General features: G+C 45.7%; 1 protein-coding gene across 1 annotated transcript in view; it reads right to left on the minus strand.

Annotated features, from left to right (window-relative positions):
* The window catches only part of ERBB4 (erb-b2 receptor tyrosine kinase 4), a gene marked incomplete at both ends in the record, with an annotated part of 599,510 nt that overhangs the window by 367,761 nt on the left and 213,769 nt on the right, over positions 1-17,980 (minus strand). The window contains one exon of the mRNA XM_080632110.1: positions 4,892-5,043. Coding sequence (XP_080488236.1) covers positions 4,892-5,043 — 152 coding nt within the window. The remainder of the gene's footprint in view (positions 1-4,891; positions 5,044-17,980) is intronic.

Consider the following 17,980-nt stretch of genomic DNA (forward strand, 5'->3'; position numbering starts at 1 on the left):
GGCCTGAATGCCACTGGTCTCTTGTAACCCACCCAGCACAGCAGTTGCGTTTGTTGCTACGTGCACAGGATGCCCTCAACAGGTTTACACAGTCAGTTGGAGGTGTCCTCTTTCCACCTGGATCTGTGTGGCATGCATAGCCCTGCCCCTCATGCCACTGCTGACACACCATTCACCTCTTTATGCTTCATTTTCTAATGAGGAAGGTCCTGGGAGGCCAATTACAAATACATAAATACATGTATTTGATTTCCAGGTCCAGAATTACCTGGAAATCTTTGCTTCTTGCCAGCCAAGGACAAAACACATGCGGCCGAGGCTCTCCTGATGCAACTCCAGGGACAAATAATGGCTAAATTAAATGCTACAGCACACAGGTTACTATCCCACCCGCAAACATCCCTGCTCTGTAGGTTCAGACTGTGCTTTTGGGGAAATCCCCTCTCTGCATAGGCACAGCCATCCCGTAACCTGTCATCTGGAGGACAGGCACTACACATCCCGCTCTCTTTGTGCTGAGCTAGGACCTCACTGAAGCCTGGCAATGGGGAATAAAGATACCATGTTGCTGCAGAAGAGGATGCAGAGCTGTGCCGCCTTCAGGAGCCATCAGTATCATCAGTGAGCTGCTGAGCAAACTGGACAAGGCAACACCCTCCATTGTCTGTGCTCCCCTTCCCAACACATCTATTCAGACAGCAGGCTCTCCTCATGCCTGAGTTTCTGCCAATAGAGCCTTCAGAAGGGTCTGCTTAGACCCATTTTGCTATAAAAGACCAAAAAGCTTTAAAAAGAATTAAAAATAGATTATTGTTTTTAAGCAGAATGCCCATGGCTGAGGGTGCTCCAGAGGCACCATAGAGGTAAGTGAAACAAGGATGTATGAAGTGGTGGTAGATCATTTCTGAAGGCTGTTGATTGCAGTGACAAATAAGTTTCATAATCATCTGGAAGAATGATTGCAGGGAACAGAACGTAACTTTGATCATGTCTTCCAAAATAAATAATCTGCATGTTTAAACAAAACCCAGGCACGAGGAGATAATTTACTGACTGTGAATTGCTGAAAGGCTGGGGATTAGTCAAAGATAACTCCTGTTCCCCAAGTGTGCTTAAAAGAACAAGAGTGCTTGCAGAGTATTGTTTTCTGGTGTACTAACTGTGTATTTCATTTCAAAAATGACTATGGAGATGCTATTAAGAAGTAAGAACTGTCCACAAGACAAACTGTCAGTGAAACTCAACTACCTTCTTCAACCAAACAGTTGTTTGCAATATGAACCAGTCCATGAGCTGAGTTTTTCTTCCTGAACTCCAAAGCAGGGCAATAAATCTCAGCTCAAGACATGCACCAGCTCAATCAGCTTCTCTAGTTTCACAGAACAAGTCCTAGCACAAAAGCCTGGCCTCTGCAGTTAGTTGAAGGATGCTAGTGGGTCAGAAAACAGTGGGAGATGAAACCTGACCTCTTCCCACTGTCATTGCTGACTTGCTGGCTGAGCCTTGACATGAAACTGGGATAAGAGAGCTCTCAAGGTCTGTTTTCCACCCAATTATTTGTCCTGCCGAGTTCCATCGTGCTCTTGCAAACAGTAAGAGCCTGTCTTCAATGCCAGTGGAGAGCCTGCCTTGGCCAGGACAGGCAGGTGCTTCTCCAGCACCAACCCAAGCCTTACTTCACTGCCAGAGCTTGCAGTGGTGGGACCCCAAAGAGAATTAACCCAGTGTACATTTTCTGTGGGGAGGTTGCGCCTCAGAAGAATAACAAAGAAAACCAGTAATCAGCCTGCTGTCAGAAACATCACGTCTTTCCCAGCACTCCGGCTTAGACATGTTTTATCCTAGAATCCCAGCCTGATATGGGTTGGAACAGACCTTACTGCTCCCTCAGTTCCAACCCCCTGCCACGGGCAGGGACACCTTCCACTAGAGCAGCTTGCTCCAAGCCCCTGTGTCCAACCTGGCCTTGAACACTGCCAGGGATGGGGCAGTCACAGCTTTGCTGGGCACTCTGTGCCAGTGCCTCAGCACCCTCACAGAGAAGAACTTCTGCCCTATATCTAATCTAAGTCTACCATCCTTCAGCTTGAAGCCATTCCCCCTTGTCTTGTGCACATACAAGCTAGGACAAAAACACTGGCACATGCAATCCCTTCTTACATAAATGAAGCTCCTCATGATCTCAAAGCCATGCAGTCACTTGCAAGCCTGCGGGTTTAAGTGGTTGAGCACTTCATTCAGGTGATAGGCAGCCCTTCTTAGTCTTAATCAGCAGATATCCAGAGAGCTAACTCACAGACATAAAGCAAATCTACTTAGGGAATAAACGTCTAAATAAATATGAGAGATGGGATGTTGGTCCTTTAATGTTCCTCTGTAAGGTAAATAAAATTATAGTGGGGGTTTTTTCCACTTCAATTCATTTAGGGTATTCATTTACTATGGCATGATAAAAAGGCTCAGCATGCCTAGCTCACTAGGGCTTCCCTCTGTCCTGGGGCAAGAAGTTGCCCAGCTAAGCTGAGCACTAAGGAGAAGGCAGGCAGGCTTACAACGCCAGGGTACTCATCAGCTGGATGTATAAGTAAACCAGGGGTGCTTCAACTGCCCAGCTGAGGCCCCTTTGGAGGAGGAAGAGGGCAGGTTTTACAACAGAGCCCAAGGAAAAGTGGAGCAGGTTGGAGGAGCCTTATCTTGCACAACAAGTTCATCACATTTAAGTCTGAGACACACAAATAGCCTTTCTTTTCGTTTTCTCTCATCTGCCACCTTCATTTGGTCATTAAAGCAATCTTTTAAATGATAAAACAAGGAACGCTGCCTAACTAATGCATGTCAAATCATCGGTGTAAATACACTGGCATTTATTTATTTATTTGCCTCCTCAAGAACACGTTCTCCTCTCTTCAGTTTTCTGTTTTAATGGCTACAATTTATCATATTAACTAGACTTCCAGTTTGCTGGGGTTTGCTTCATGTAGTGCTTTTTGCTGAGACATCTGTGAGAGGGCAGACAAGGGGAAGAGAAGTAGTAAAACTAATAAAGAAGCAACAGTAGCTGTCACCAAAAAGCACAAGTGGCTGAGCCACCTTCATTTACTACACGTGGCCCTTTCTTCTTGCTCTCATTTGCTGATTTTACTGCCCACTTTCCACCAATACTTTACTCTGCTTACGGCAGCTCTCTACAAGGAACGTGGCAGTGTAAGAAGGAAGGAAAGCCGAAGCAGGAGAACTGATAAGATGAATTCAAGCCATGGCCCACAATGGCTTCAGGAGGCATCTGAAACTCCAGCGATGCCTGAGCGTGGTGGGGCTCCTGCCCTCGCAGGAAGTTCTATCTGTCACCTGTCTAATGCAGTGGGAAACATTAGTCCAGCTGCACCAAGGCTGTATCTATTTCAGAGCACAAGCATATGTGTTTTCCCCACCTGTTACAACTGTGAAATGTATAGATAGCATTTACTTCCTAGGCATTTGGCGCTCAAATTAACAGGCAACCTGTTAGTCTGAGTGCAATTAGCACCCCAAACTTTACTCCAGGCATATCTGGTAGCTGAATTTTGCTTGCAGGGCTTTTCGCAGCCTGGTGCACTTCTTGAATAAATACAGGCCAATATATAGAGTGGAAATCCCGTGAAATCCCTGACAAATTTAACATGAAGCAAAGCTGAACAGGCTGCTGGAGAATTGGCTCTGCCTTTGTTAGAACCCAGACTGGAAAGTTCATGTTTTCACAAACTGAAATTGAGCACCAGGTTCACCCATGAACCAAGTGACTTGAGTGTAACACAACCTGCTGGGCTGACTCCTGCCACCCTCTTCCTGTTGCCGGGTTGCAGCATTGCTGCTCCTGCTACGTGCCTGTTAGGAAAATGCCAGTTCCATACAGACACGCATCTTGGAACATGATGTGGGCATTCTGCAGAGGTATACATAAGCAATACCATATGATACCGGCAGTGTAAACCCTTATCTGTGCCATGGCTTGACTTCTGCTGGAAAGTACAATCAGCGCAGAATGCAACAGGCTGCCTTCTCTACCACGGCTCCCATATGAACTCCTTCAATGTTGCAGCCACAACGTCTGCAGCATCCTCAGATGCCCACCTAAGTGCACTGGATCACTCCTCTACCGGGGTATTTCTTCCAACATAACTAGTTTTCAAACATCACATCATGATGGCTTAAATTCTTCCAATTCAGCATTCATCCTTCCCTCCTCCTGGTTGCCATGTTAACAAGGAATGTGCAAACCACACCAAAATGGTCCTTCACAAACCCAAAAGCATGATATTTACATGAGTTTGATATAAGGAGGGCTGAGAGAGTGGCGCAACCAAGGGTCCACAGTGGCAGGAGAGCCTCCATCTCTTACAGACTTCCCCTGGATACTGGAGACCCGATTAGGCTCACAATTCCAGTCTCTTACACAAAGAAGGTTTGATGTTCATTCAACAATCACCTTTTTCCCCCCTTTTTTTCTTATAAGCACCACAAACGTTACCCAGAGTCCTCCCCTTGCCTAGTCTATCAATCAGTCCATCTACAGCATTTTATTTGGATTAGCTTCTCCAAGCCTCCAGTGCTTATCTGCATGACACTCTGACCTTCCCAAACCCTGCTGGCAACACATAGACCTGCAAGGTGTCACCTTTCTATGCAGTGGCATGGCTTTCTCCCCTGAGACCTAGATAAATCTAAACAACACATCCTCAGAGTATCTGTCACACCAATGACACTGCTCATCCTCTGCACATGCGTGACGTTTTATTACCCTCTTCTACCACACTGGAGCTGGTGGGAAGGAGACCTGGCCTTCCCGATCCTAGCACTTGTAGCTATCCCCTTAAACACAGAAGACAAGGAAGGAATAAGGAAGGTTGCTTACCCTCAGGAAGGAGAGGTCTCGGTTGTGCTCGATGCTGGTGATTTCCAGGTTGCCCATCACTACCTCGCAGTTCTCATAGTACTTGCGCAGGGCCCGATACTGCTGCTCCAGATCAGAGAGGGAGCTCAGCTTGTTCTCGGTGCCAGCACACACTGCAAGAAACCATAAGGCAAACAATCAGGATGAGTGGGGCAAGGAGCAGAGGAGGAAATAAAGTTTGTATACAGGCATACAGGTAATTGTAACAAAATCCTGAATTATTCAGAGGATTGGGTGCTGCAAAGAAACCCCAACATGAGTTACTTAAATATCAGCAGTAGAGACAGGAAGGAACAAATATGGTCCACGAGCATCTCAGCAATTTAAAGGCATCAAATGGGATGAGGTGCTGGTATTCACCACCAAATGTGGAAAGGCTGAAAACGTACAAGAGCAGGTAAAATTCAAACCTAGCTGACCCCAGCACCTAAAATGTCAAACCCAGCCCTTAGTAAGGTCCCTGCTAGTTCTGCTAGTGACAGAATCAGACACTGAACAGAGATGCTCCCACCACAGAGCAGAAAACGTACAGGCTGAAGACACCCATGAACCCAAGCTGACCGGGGCAACCCAGTATTCTCCCTATTCAGCTGATGCTCAGAAGGGTCTGCTGGACAAGCCAAGAGCAACCTGACCAGAAAGTTCATACCCAACATGAGTTTTCCCATCACTTTCCTTAAGACCTCAGCTCTTCCCAGCTTTATGTAATTAAATAGGAGAAAGGCAATAGCAAAACCTACATCATAGAACCATAGAGTGGTTTGTGTTGGAAGGGACCTTAAAGTTCATCCATTTCCAACTCCCTGCCATGGGTAGGGACACCTTCCACCAGAGCACCTTGCTTCAAGCCACATCCAACCTGGCCTTGAACACTGCCAGGGATGGGGCAGCCACAGCTTCTCTGGGCACCCTGTGCCAGCGCCTCAGCACCCTCACAGGGAAGAACTTCTGCCTAAGAGCTCATCTCAGTCTCCCCTGTTCTGGCAGGTTAAAGCCATTCCCTTTGTCCTGTCCCTACAGGCTCTTGTTCAAAGCCCCTCTCCAGGTTTCCTGTAGCCCCTTTAGGCACTGGAGCTGCTCTAAGGTCTCCTCTTAAGGAGCCTTCTCTTCTCCAGGCTGAATCAGCCCAGCTCTCTCAGCCTGGTTCCAGAGCAGAGCTGCTCCAGCCCTTTGATCATCTTCATGACCCTCTTTTTAGATCCATATCCACATTTTCTTTCCACAAGTCACCAGACTATATTGGAGATGCCATGTGAGCTGGGGAACCCCATCCTAATACAGTTCATTTTCAGAAGATTCCCTTTAGTATTCTACTCTGCTCTCAATTCTGATGTCCAGTTCCAAGCCACTGCTCAGCTCAGTTTATGAGCTCGCTGTGCATCAAGCAATGACAAAAATCAGTGCAGAAAGAATCACAGAAGCAGCGTTTTACAACCACAGATTGTCACACAGCTCTCAGCCTGCCAGGGCAGCAATACTATTGAAATGGTCAAGTGGGGGGTTAGGCTTTCTTACTTTTGTTTTTTACTTTTCCTCTTTCCCTTTTTACTCTTCAGTTTGTGGGTTGCTCTTATCTGTGACCAAGTTAACCTGAATATATCCAACCTTTTTTATATAGGCATTGTATTATGCAAAACATGAGCCGGACCAGAATACCATTTCGGGAGCCATTCCCACTCTTGGATGAGATCAATGCAAACAAAACTCTCCATGACCGGAGGCATAATCACTAAAATTGGCTAAAATATGCTCTTTTGAATGATGCAGGGCCTTTTCTAAATATCAAAAGCAATAAGCTTTTTGAGTACTATTATTGACTGTTTACTTACTACACCACCACCAGAAATGGGGAATAATTCTCATCTCTTCATCAGGGACTGTAGCAGTAGGACAAGTGGGAATGGGTTTAAACTGAAACAGAGGAAGTTCAGGTTGGAGATAAGGAAGAAGTTCTTCCCTGTGAGGGTGCTGAGGCGCTGGCACAGGGTGCCCAGAGAAGCTGTGGCTGCCCCATCCCTGGCAGTGTTCAAGGCCAGGTTGGACACAGGGGCTTGGAGCAAGCTGCTCTAGTGGAAGGGGTCCCTGCCCGTGGCAGGGGTTGGAACTGAATGATCTTACAGTCCTTTCCAACCTAAACCTAAAGGGAGGAGAAATCTTGTCCTCCTGAACCATAGCAGGAAGGAGAGGAAAGGCTGGTTTCATTGCAAGCCATGCACAGGATGGAGGCTTTATCATTTATCAGATCCTGTTCAGGTTTTGCGTTTCATTTAGCACAGACCAAAGTGAACAGGCACTGTACAGGTCTGTTTGGCTACATTTGGTCTGGTTACCCCAGTTGGCAAGGGGTTGGAACTGGATGATCTTAAGGTCCTTTCCAACCCAAACCATTCTATGATTCTATTGTAAGGGAAGTCATTCTCTGATTTCTTTCTGTGACCTGACAGAATTGAAACGTCAACATCCTCACTAAGTTTAAAAGCTTGACATGGTTGACATCTATTCATTGCACTGCGCTGCAGAAACTCAGAACTGGCTGTTTTGCTCAGGTTTTCAAAGAAAAACTATCACCTCATTTTCAGGCTTAGTTCAAGGCACAACCATCCCAGGTTGAAATTCTACTCATAAAACCCTCTCCCTTAGAGTAAAACACATCTAAAGGTTCTCATTGATAGCATTTTTAACAGCCATTTTGGGGGATTCCCAAGATGGAAAGAGATGGTCCCACTGGGACCAGAGGTAGCTCTGCTGGACACCTGGAAGGATTAACCACTGCTGCTAGCGACGGCGCATCTCTCTTTTTGAAATGCAAAGCTCTGTCCTAGCTCATCTTTAGGGCTTTATTTGGAACAACCTCGGGATGTGATGTACAAGCACCTCCACCCTTCCATGCCTATCCCTGCCAGAAGACTCCTAAAACTGCTTGCTACCAATTACAAAGCCAGCTTATTTGCTCCTTCCTTAAGTGTGGCAGCATCTATAACAATAAGATTGACTGTGTTTCCAGCTGAATAAGTATTATTCCGTCTTAAGGCTCCCGAGGACTAATAAATAATTTCTGTTCCATTTCACAATCGGCGCTAAGGATCAACATAGCTCAGAAAACAATTCCAACAGCTCAGCTAATAAAGCTATACACTGCAACACTGCTATTCCATGTTTCACACCCATTAGACGTTTCCTGCAAACTAATTTAGCTCTTTGTTTTTGTAAGGAGGAAGAACACCTGGGGCCTGATCTTGCAAGAGGATTCAATGGGGGTGAAGCCAGCCCAGATGTAAATCAGGGCTCCAAGTTTTATCCAAGCGAGGTTAATTTTGTACCACCAAACTATTGAAGTAACTCCTCTCAGCTTTGGATATTGCTGTGGAAATCAATTCCTTCAGATAAATAAAATCCTAAAAGCAAATTTAGAAGAAACCATGTTGATCCTTTACATTTATCTCATAATTCCAAGCATTTTATTTGTGTCTTACAAAAAGAAATCCCTTCTGGTCCTCCATTACACAAAACATTTCCTTGTTCAAGACCCCTGGACCTGGCTGATACATGGCAAAAGGTCCATGCAACGTGCTTCCTCCCAGCCTGCTCTGCCGCAAAATCTGGGAAAGCAGGGAAAGCCATTGTCCAGTGTCAATCCTCCCAGCCATGGCATGGCCTGGCTCAGCTTTTACAGCTCTGGGCTGTCCTGACAGGTCATCCCCCCTCAACAAAAAAACCTGGTTACAGATTGCCTCAAAGTCCTATACAAAAAGTAAGAGCATCCTACATCACTGGGGGGTACAGCACTGCCACAGGTACTCAATCCAAACAGTGCTCAGAGCAGGAGAACGCCCTGACCTGCAGAACAAGTTGAAGTCCCAACGTGAACTTGAACATAACCATGGATCCTCAATAATCCATTATTACACTAAGCCATTAATCTCTCTGTGTCTCAGCTTTGCAGCACGGATTTCGAGCATGTACTTTTGACGCACCTAATAATTATGCCACATTCTAAATACAAAAGAGAAAACTAGAGGAGTATTTAAGAGAAGGAAATGAGATCACAACTGTCACTTGCAGGAGGACAAAGCTGGGACAGCACCTCCATTCTTCCCAATCTTTTAAAACAGAGAGATTAGATATGCTGGTGGTGGTTTTGTAAAGATAAAATAGAACCAACAGGGTAAAAAGCCATCCCTGCCATGAAAGAGAAATGCTGCTGCCATGCACAGTTACAGAGGTGCCCACACACACCAGGAAGCCAAACCTGGGAGGGACGCAGGCCAGAAAGCAGGCTATGAACTGGGAGTTAACTAAGTTTTATCCCCCCATTTTGAGCCACGGGAGGAAATTCCCACCTCCTCCAGGGCAAAAATAATCAATCTGGGTTTGATTTGCCAAAATACTTCAGAAGCACTAAAGGGAGCTGAGAGGGACGCCCAGACCCTCTGCCCTCGAGCTCCACACAGAGCACGAGCATATCCCCCTCATCCTCCTGATCCTTCCCTGGAACAGCAGAAAGAATCCATGTGCTGTACGAGCTCTTTAAAGCACCAAAATAACAAACATATGAAAGTAAGTATTTTCAGGGATACTCCAGCCGTATACAGGCATAAACATGAGTACAACAAAATACATTGCCTTGTAATGCCATGTGAAACCACCGTAATCTGTATTGCATAAACTCTCTTCAAAGCACTTTGCTGTACATTATTTTAGATAGCCCCAGAAACCAATGAGCAGCAAGAAAAGACAGGTTCCATGCTAAAATCAGGCCCTGCAGCACACTCTCTCCTGGTTAATTAAAAATACTAATTCCCCAGCCTTTGACAGAGGTCGAAAAAGCAGCAGCTTCTCTCACTGTTGAGCATCTCTGAACACACTTGCTCTCGACTTACTCAGAAGGTCTTACACAGGGATGTGTCAATGAGAGGAACCCTTCAGTGCTATTCCAATACATGCCCAGGAAGATCTGACATTCCCTTACGTTTTCCCTGATGGAAACCCCAGCGAGCTGTTGACTGCCAGCCTCTACCAGGCTACCACCACACCATGAAGCTCTCAAACACACCTCTCCACCAACACAGCTTGGCCATTCCATCTCTTTCCACATTGCAGCAACAAAGCTCAGAGAGTATTGTTGTACATGCATGCGTATGTGCACAGGGATATATCCACCCCTCGTGCTATCCCAAAGCTGAAGGATGTGCATCTTCCCCATCTGGGAAGCTCCAAACTAGAGGTGAGAGCCACCAGCCAGGCTGCCAACCCACAGCCACCTCTTATCTGCACCCCAAGCACAGGGTGCTGGGGCAGAGCACTGCTTGGCCATCACAAAAGTGGATTTCAGGCACTACTCACACATTCACGCTTCACTTTCAGTTGTTTGCTTATTATCAGCTACTGAAAATGACAGAGACGAGCTTCAGCTCCTAATGCCCCAATTACAGCAGTAATAATCACGGGAATTGAATTGATGTTTTTCATCAATATTCATGCACATGACTTGGAAATTAATTTCCCATTGACATTATTTTTCATAACAAAGCCAAATCATTTGGATGCTCACTCAAAGGTAGAAAATAATGGAGGCATTTAAAAGAGTCCTTTAGCTTCTGCTTTTTAGGCCGTTACTTTGCTCTGCTCTGTTGGTGATAAATTTATATGTTAAATTAAGAAATCACATTTGACTCCATCTAGTTCTGTTTCTAAAGGATTTTATAATCCTCCCAGCTCAGATGAACTAACTTTTGGAAGGAGGTCAACTCGTTTCCTTTCTTATTTAACCCCTCTACAGATCTGGAGATTTGGGAAGAATGAATCCCATCATCTCTGGCATGGTCACCCCCACCTGAAGCATTGGTGTCTCACTCCTCTCCCACAGCACATTCAGACAAGCGGCGATGAGGCATCCTTTTTGCCAACACCAAGGGAGTTATCTCGAGCATCTGGATATATTCTCCTGAACCATAAAACATTTATTATTCTCTCTTTGGCAAGGACATAAGAGAGTGGCACATCTGCCCTGCACCATCTCTCACCTGAAAGCAGCACAACCTCCCTCCATCGATTGCTTTGCACATGGGCCAGAAACACAAGAGGAGGTCTAACCTCTTAGACTGGTTTCAGCAACCTGTTTATGAAAGGAGACTCCATCTTCCTTCATCCCAGACAGGACAAGCCCAAGAACAGTGAGTATCTCTTTCTAACACATTCTCTTCCCATACTTCCCACTTATTTACTGAATTAGCAGTGGGTTTACAGGCATCAGGGTTTCTTGAAAGGCAGCTCACATAACTGTGTATTAATAATTGCAAACACTCATGGTAATCTGTTAAGACCCCCAGACAAGGGGAAATACTCGAGCCCCTTAAGGAACAACTAATTACCAGGAATGCCACAGCAATCCCTATTCATTTCATTATGCTCCACGCTCTCAGCAACAGCCCGGGCGCCCTGTCACATACACACACACAGAGAAGAAGGGAGAAAACACACTTTTAATCCTTTCATTATTATTTTACAGCTTTCCTTGAATAAGCTGCCAAAGCCCTGAATTTCTTTGCAATTAGGCACGTCCTAACAAACAGAGAGACCACCAGCACTTCCAGCCTTGCAGATGGCTCCCAGGAGAAGACAAAACACTCCTGGAGGTCACCAGCCATTTTCCTGTAAACCCAGTGGTTTCAGAGAGTGTTTGAAAACTGGAGGCTTGCTTTCCCTAGGTGAGAGACTGTAATGAAGGAGAGCATCATTTTCTCTGTACTCCTAATTAAAAGCTCAGCTGGCACAAGTGTTTTCCTTCCGTGAGGTCTGCTCTCCACTAGAAATTACCATCCCATTTGAATCTGGTTGCATGCAATCAACCCGAGTGCCATGAACCCCCTGGACAGCTGTGAGGCCGTGAGAAGCTCAGCATTGCCATCCAGCCACCGTTCAGGCTATCACGGATATCATCAGGATGAGGTGATACAGGACAGGCCGGCCCACGCTCCTATCATAGCTTTAATCCCTTCTACCTGCAGGCAAATGTGCAAACAACGCAGAAACACAAGCCTGGGAGTGCTGTGGATTATATGGATTCCCAAGTTAAGCTCTCCACAATCCTAAATAAAGTCAAGTTAAAAAAAGGAGCTATAATGGTGAGGCTATACATGGTTAGGCACTGGAACAGGGTGCTGAGGCACTGGCACAGGGTACCCCGAGAAGCTGTGGCTGCCCCAACCCTGGCAGTGTTCAAGGCCAGGTTGGACACAGGGGCTTGGAGCAACCTGCTCTAGTGGAAGGTGTCCCTGCCCATGGCAGTGAGTTGGAAATGGATGCTCTTAAGGCCCTTTCCAACCCAAACCATTCTAAGATTGTCTGATTTTTATCCATACTTAAAAGGACACTGTAAAACATTTCTACAGCCTTTCTACTCCTTACCCAGAGAAGAGGTCCCTGGGTTGATAGCACCAGGAACCAAAAGCATTGATTCCCTAAAATGTGCTGACTAAACTCCCAAATATCATTTCATATGCCATTGAAAAAGCTTCTCAGCACTTCCAGGGAAGTGGCAGGGATGTCTATTATCAGGGTAGTCCCACCTCCAGTAGAGGCTGATCAAATGCCACCCACAAAGGGAAGCTCTTTCCCAATCTCATGAACACAAATAGGCACAGTAAAGGCTGACAGCGATTGCAACTTCATCAAGAAGGATTAGTTATGTGTGATAACACTTCTTGGTGCTGATGGCACCTTCTCCTTGCACCGAGCTCTTCCAAATCTGGTTGGTGGATGCTGCACAGTGTATTTTACCCATGTAGCACTCCTGTTCATAGCTACCAGAAAACAGGATCAAATGTTGGCTAGATCTATACTGTGACATTTCAAGGATAATTACCTGTGCTGACCATGTCAAGTCATTGCCATCCGCTTGCTTTATGCCAGTATTTCCAGCATTGTTTCTCTTTTAGGCTTGTCATACCTATATTATGATACAGGAACTGGAAAGGACAACATGGGAAAAATGTACTGCAGGACCTGTATCACACAGCTACCACTAAACAACAACAGAAATTCATACAAGAAGCTTTACCAATGGCTCTTCCCCCCAGGCCTTTGTACCAAGTTATTTTCTCTGGGTACTTCTCCTTCCCTTTTTCTCCCTACTCTTCACCGACGTGCACACACACACACACTTTCTTCATTTCTTTCTATTTTGAGGGTAAATAGTTGCTTCTTAACTATAATGTAGGTACTGGACTTGACAAGCAATTAAAGCAAACAATTTCCACTCATCTAACTTTGCCAAATTAGTCATCTGCCATCTGCTCTATCATCTGGCTCTCCTTGAGGTCTTGCTGGGAATCTGGAAGCACTCGCTTTGACACAGAGGCACTGGATAAGCCTCCAAGCTGGCGGGGAACCCGAGGGATGGAGGCGACAGGGGGTGCGACACGTGGCCCTGGCTGCTCATCCTCACCCCTACCAGGCACCTCTGAGGAGCTGCTTGCTGGATCCCATGGTCAAACTGGCAAATGATCAGCACACAAGTTGTGCTAGAAAAGCATTTAAAGGTTTCTTTTCTGGCCACTTGTACACACGGTAGCTTAGAAGGATGCTGGATTTGCTTACTGGGTGCAGGCTGCAAAAAATAACCCACCTTACTGAAATGCCTTCAGCATTTGCAATCAAGTTCTCAATGAAGTACAGAACCTAAACAAGCAATTAATTAATCTATCAAAAGATCGATTTGAGTGGTCTCTGCTTCCAGCACCTGCCTTAGGTCAGTGAGGCCTGGGGGAGGATCAGTAAAGCCTCATTTTGAGACAGGGAAAAGGTCTTCAAATAGGTCTGAAATACAATTATCAGCTCCTGAGCACCGACAGGACCTCTCTTTTACCAGCTTTTTACCAGCTTCCCAGTTTGACCTCCTTACTGGGTCTCCCAGTATGATTATGTGCATCACCAGCACCCCTTTTCCAACTGACTGACATTACACACCACTCCAGAGTGCAAGTTAGTCCATGCAGATGTTTGCTGCTGCTGCTCTGAACCATCACATGGAGGAATCACTTACCCTGTTGCTGGTGAGAGCCACCACATATCAACTATTCCTGCACAACTCTCCAGTTCAGCCACTTGAGTGCAGCACCCAAAATCAAGCTTGTGAATCTAACTCTTTATGCCAAGAACCAAAATCCTCCCTCTAAAGCACCAAAGCATAGACCATCACCCAACACCTCCCAAGATTAGTAAGTCTGCAGATACATGATCATGAGTAATACAAGGCCATTGTGTTCCTGGGCAGTTAAATGCAGAGCAAAGTGCCAAGCTGAAGGCTTAAGAGTTTGCAAATGTTGCTCTCCCTGCTTTCCAGCCCTCACTCTTCCCAAGTCCCATTCCAGCACAGCAGCAATGATTCATACAACCTGTTTCACTCCATCACAGTGTATCCTGGCTCTCTACCATGGCAAAGTGGTGGAAAACCCCACAGGTCTCAGCAGTAGGAAGGATCTGGGCTGTTTTGGCCATGCCAGGGAAAGAAGTGAGGGGAAAATGATGGAACACAAACCACAAGCACCAGGTGAACACAAGTACGGGTGGGAACAGGGGGAGTAGAGGGGAGCCAGGGTCTTGGACTGGGTTTTTGTACATGTGCCCTCAACACAAATCAATTTAGCGAGCGATGCCAGGAACATCTGCTGCACGGTTGGTCCAAAAATCACTTCCCAGCTCACAAACCAGGCTGCCTTACTGGCGACATGAAGGGCTCCTGTCTCCCTGCAGTGCTCTTCTGGGAGCCCAGGAGTGCTCAGCTTGCACAGAGCCTTGCCATGGTGCTGCAGCAATGGTTGCCTTCCCAGTAGTACTTATGTGGCTCCACAACAGAAGGGGCCCTTTGCCTGCCAGGCCTCCTCGCTTTTTCTTTCCTTCTCCAGAGGCCCCCTGAATACCACAGCATTCACTCAGCTTAAATGCATTTTAATTAACATTGTACAAACACCCTGAGTTTGTGCGTGCACGAGGGAGCACGTTCATTCAGCCTCTGCCTGATTCTGAGCCCGAGGAATCCAGCGGGAGCACTGGCAGCCGCTGCGATGGGAACGGGATCGCGGTCCTCGCTGCCTGCATGAGATTTAAAATGCACTTGGCAAAGTGCTCACAAGCCCTTGGATCCTACTTACTGGGATTTAAACACAGCTTAGGTAAAAGATACAGCTCAGACATGGTAGGTGGGACAAGTGCTTTTGTACCTACTAATGCACGTGCAACTAACTAGTCATTGCTAAAGCACACAGCAACCACCACGTTGTTACAGGGTAAGCAAAAGGCACTTGTGACATTAAAAGAAAGAGGAAAAAAAGAGGCATTTCCTCGAGATCTCCCACAGCAATTTTTCTCACACTACACTGGTAATCAGCGCGTATTCCACCTGATCAGATGATTAAAATAACTGTGACATTTAAACACAAAGAAATGGACTGCTTCGGATAGAAGAACCTCCCCTAATTCTGGGCAACCCTGCGAGACAAAACTGTAGAAGGGCTTACTCAAAAAGTCCCTGGAAAAAAGATTTGGGTAATAAAGAAAACAAATGAGTAAGAGGTGTATTTTATCATTATTAATATTATTACTATTTATCATTATTAATATTATTATTAATATTATAGCAACCTGGTCTAGAGGAAAGGAATCCTTGCCCGTGGCAGAGGGTTGGAAATGGATGACCTTTAAGGTCCCTTACCCAAACCACTCTATGAGATTCTATGATTCTATCTCACAGGGAGCACCTCAGATGGTCATGCTGGCACGTGGGTGTTCTCATCACACAGGTAAAAGCACACCCAACATTTCTGAACTGCTTTGCCCAAGTGCTTCAAGGTGACTGTGAAATGCAGAACTATTTTAGCCAATATACACAGGTTTATTAAGTTGAAACTGCATGCGGGTTATTTTTCATTGATGAAAATAACAGGCTCTCAAGCAACACGAGAACCTTGTCAAGCAGACAGGAGAATTGAGCTCGTGTAAGACAGCTGAAATGGTAATTATTTAAACTTGGAAATGCTGCAGATGAGGGCAACGACACTGCAGTTGCACAGGGAGAGAGGGGCCATGCTGAGGCTGGCTGGGCCCACAGGAGGACACTGCACTTCGGAGCTGAAACATGCTGAAGAGGGAACAGGGACCATGTCCTGGGGTCAAACATGTTAAGGTCATCAAGACAAAGAATGAACCTAAAGTGCTCTCTTACACAAGCCTTCCTTAAACTGATGGTTGCATTTTCCCATTTGCCCACTTCTAAAAGGAATAATACACCTGTATGTTATTAGACCAAATGCTTTCAGATGCCAGTTTACAGGCAGAAAAACCAACCTTTCTGTAACTGAAGTCTATGCAAGAACCTTTTTTACTGCTATATACTATGTATAAAAACCAGCCTAGTCTTAAACCAGTATTTTCTGCTACAGACAACCCTCCATCTCTTGCAGTTTACACAGATTTCACACAAAGAGCTCCATACAGGTTACTGAGTATGCATGGCATTCCTGCCGCGCATGACAGAGGTGCAGGTCAACACCAAATTCCCACCTTCTCAAACCCACATCTTGTGAACCAAGTACTGGATTGGCCAACTTAAATTAAATAGAAATTAAAAGCTAATAAAAGCCTGAGCACCCAATAAATTCTTCCAAGGCCGCTGAGAACTTCAAGCTCTGGTGAGCAGCAGCACAGTGGCCATTCTGGGGTATGGTCATGCTGTATAAACCATACCTCTACCACTGAGGTGTTTTCAAGGAAGGTAAAGGAGCTATTTTTTAAACCTCACTGAGGCTGTGGGCATAAGGTGCTGCTATTAAATCTGCACAAAGGGGGCAGATGCTGGGCTTGCATTTGAATTGATAACCTCATTTTGCACAAGCAGCATATTCAGGGCAAGCACCCGCAGTGCTGATGCGCCTGCCTGTTTTACCTGGGAGGTGAGGACTGCGTGTCTGCATCTGATGAGATTCTCATCAGCACTGAGCGAGGTGGTGCCTGAAAGCACAGCCTGCCTTGCCCCTCTTCATGCATCCCTACTGAGCCTTCGCAAACAATGGCACTTTCCAAGGCTGAAAGAGGGGACGGGGGAGAGCCAAAGCTGCTGTGAAACTGCTCCTTAAATGCACTTCCTCTGCAGTCAAATCTGGCACAGCAACTTCAAAATACCTAATAGCTTTCTTCACCCAACCTATTGCTGTGCTGCGCTAACCATAGGCATATTTGTTATTTTTCTTTCCTATATCTTCAGAAATCATCCCAAAAAGTAAGTTTTAAATAACCGTACTTGTCAAAACCGTATTATGAATTCTTTATAGATCACTTTGCTCAAATATGCTCCCTGTTAATAGCTTCTCTTCTTTCTGTCGGGCTTTTTAAGATGCATGCCATATATATTTTATAAATGTTTGGGTTTATTACCACATCCCTGCCCCAGAGACTGCCCTTAAACTTCTGTTCATTGATTGTGACGGTATCAATTTGTAAAGGTCAACAGAAAGCTTCTCTGACAGCTCAACTCAGAAAGCAATGTTTAAATGAGCTGTTTCTCTTTCTCTACAAAGCAAGATGCCAACAAAATCAAAACCCAAGGTCTTTATTTCACTGGCCTGACCAATGGCTTTGATAGGCTTTGGATCTCCGATAGCTGTTGAACCCTCCTTGGAAACCTGAGCTTGTCTGAGGGTCTTAAATAACACATGAACAAGCAGGTTTATGAACAGAAAGGTTTATCCCAACAAACACGAAGTCAGGCAAAAAGGCAGAAGGCCTGTATGGATGAACAAGGAGCTCCTGAACGAAGTCCAACACAAAAAGGAAGCCTACAGAAGGTGGAAGCAAGGACAGGTAGCCTGGGAAGAATAAAGACAAATTGTCCAAGCAGCCAGGGATCAGTTTAGGAAAGCTACAGCCCCGGTAGAATTAAGTCCGGCAGGGACATCAAGGGCAACAAGAAAAGTTTGTCCAACAGTGATGAAAGGAAGACTAGGGAAAACGTGGGACCCCTTTGGAAGGAAACAAGACACAGGGTTACCCAGGACA

The sequence above is a fragment of the Psittacula echo genome (genome assembly GCF_963264785.1).
Source record: "Psittacula echo genome assembly, chromosome: 20".
NCBI lineage: Eukaryota > Metazoa > Chordata > Aves > Psittaciformes > Psittacidae > Psittacula > Psittacula echo.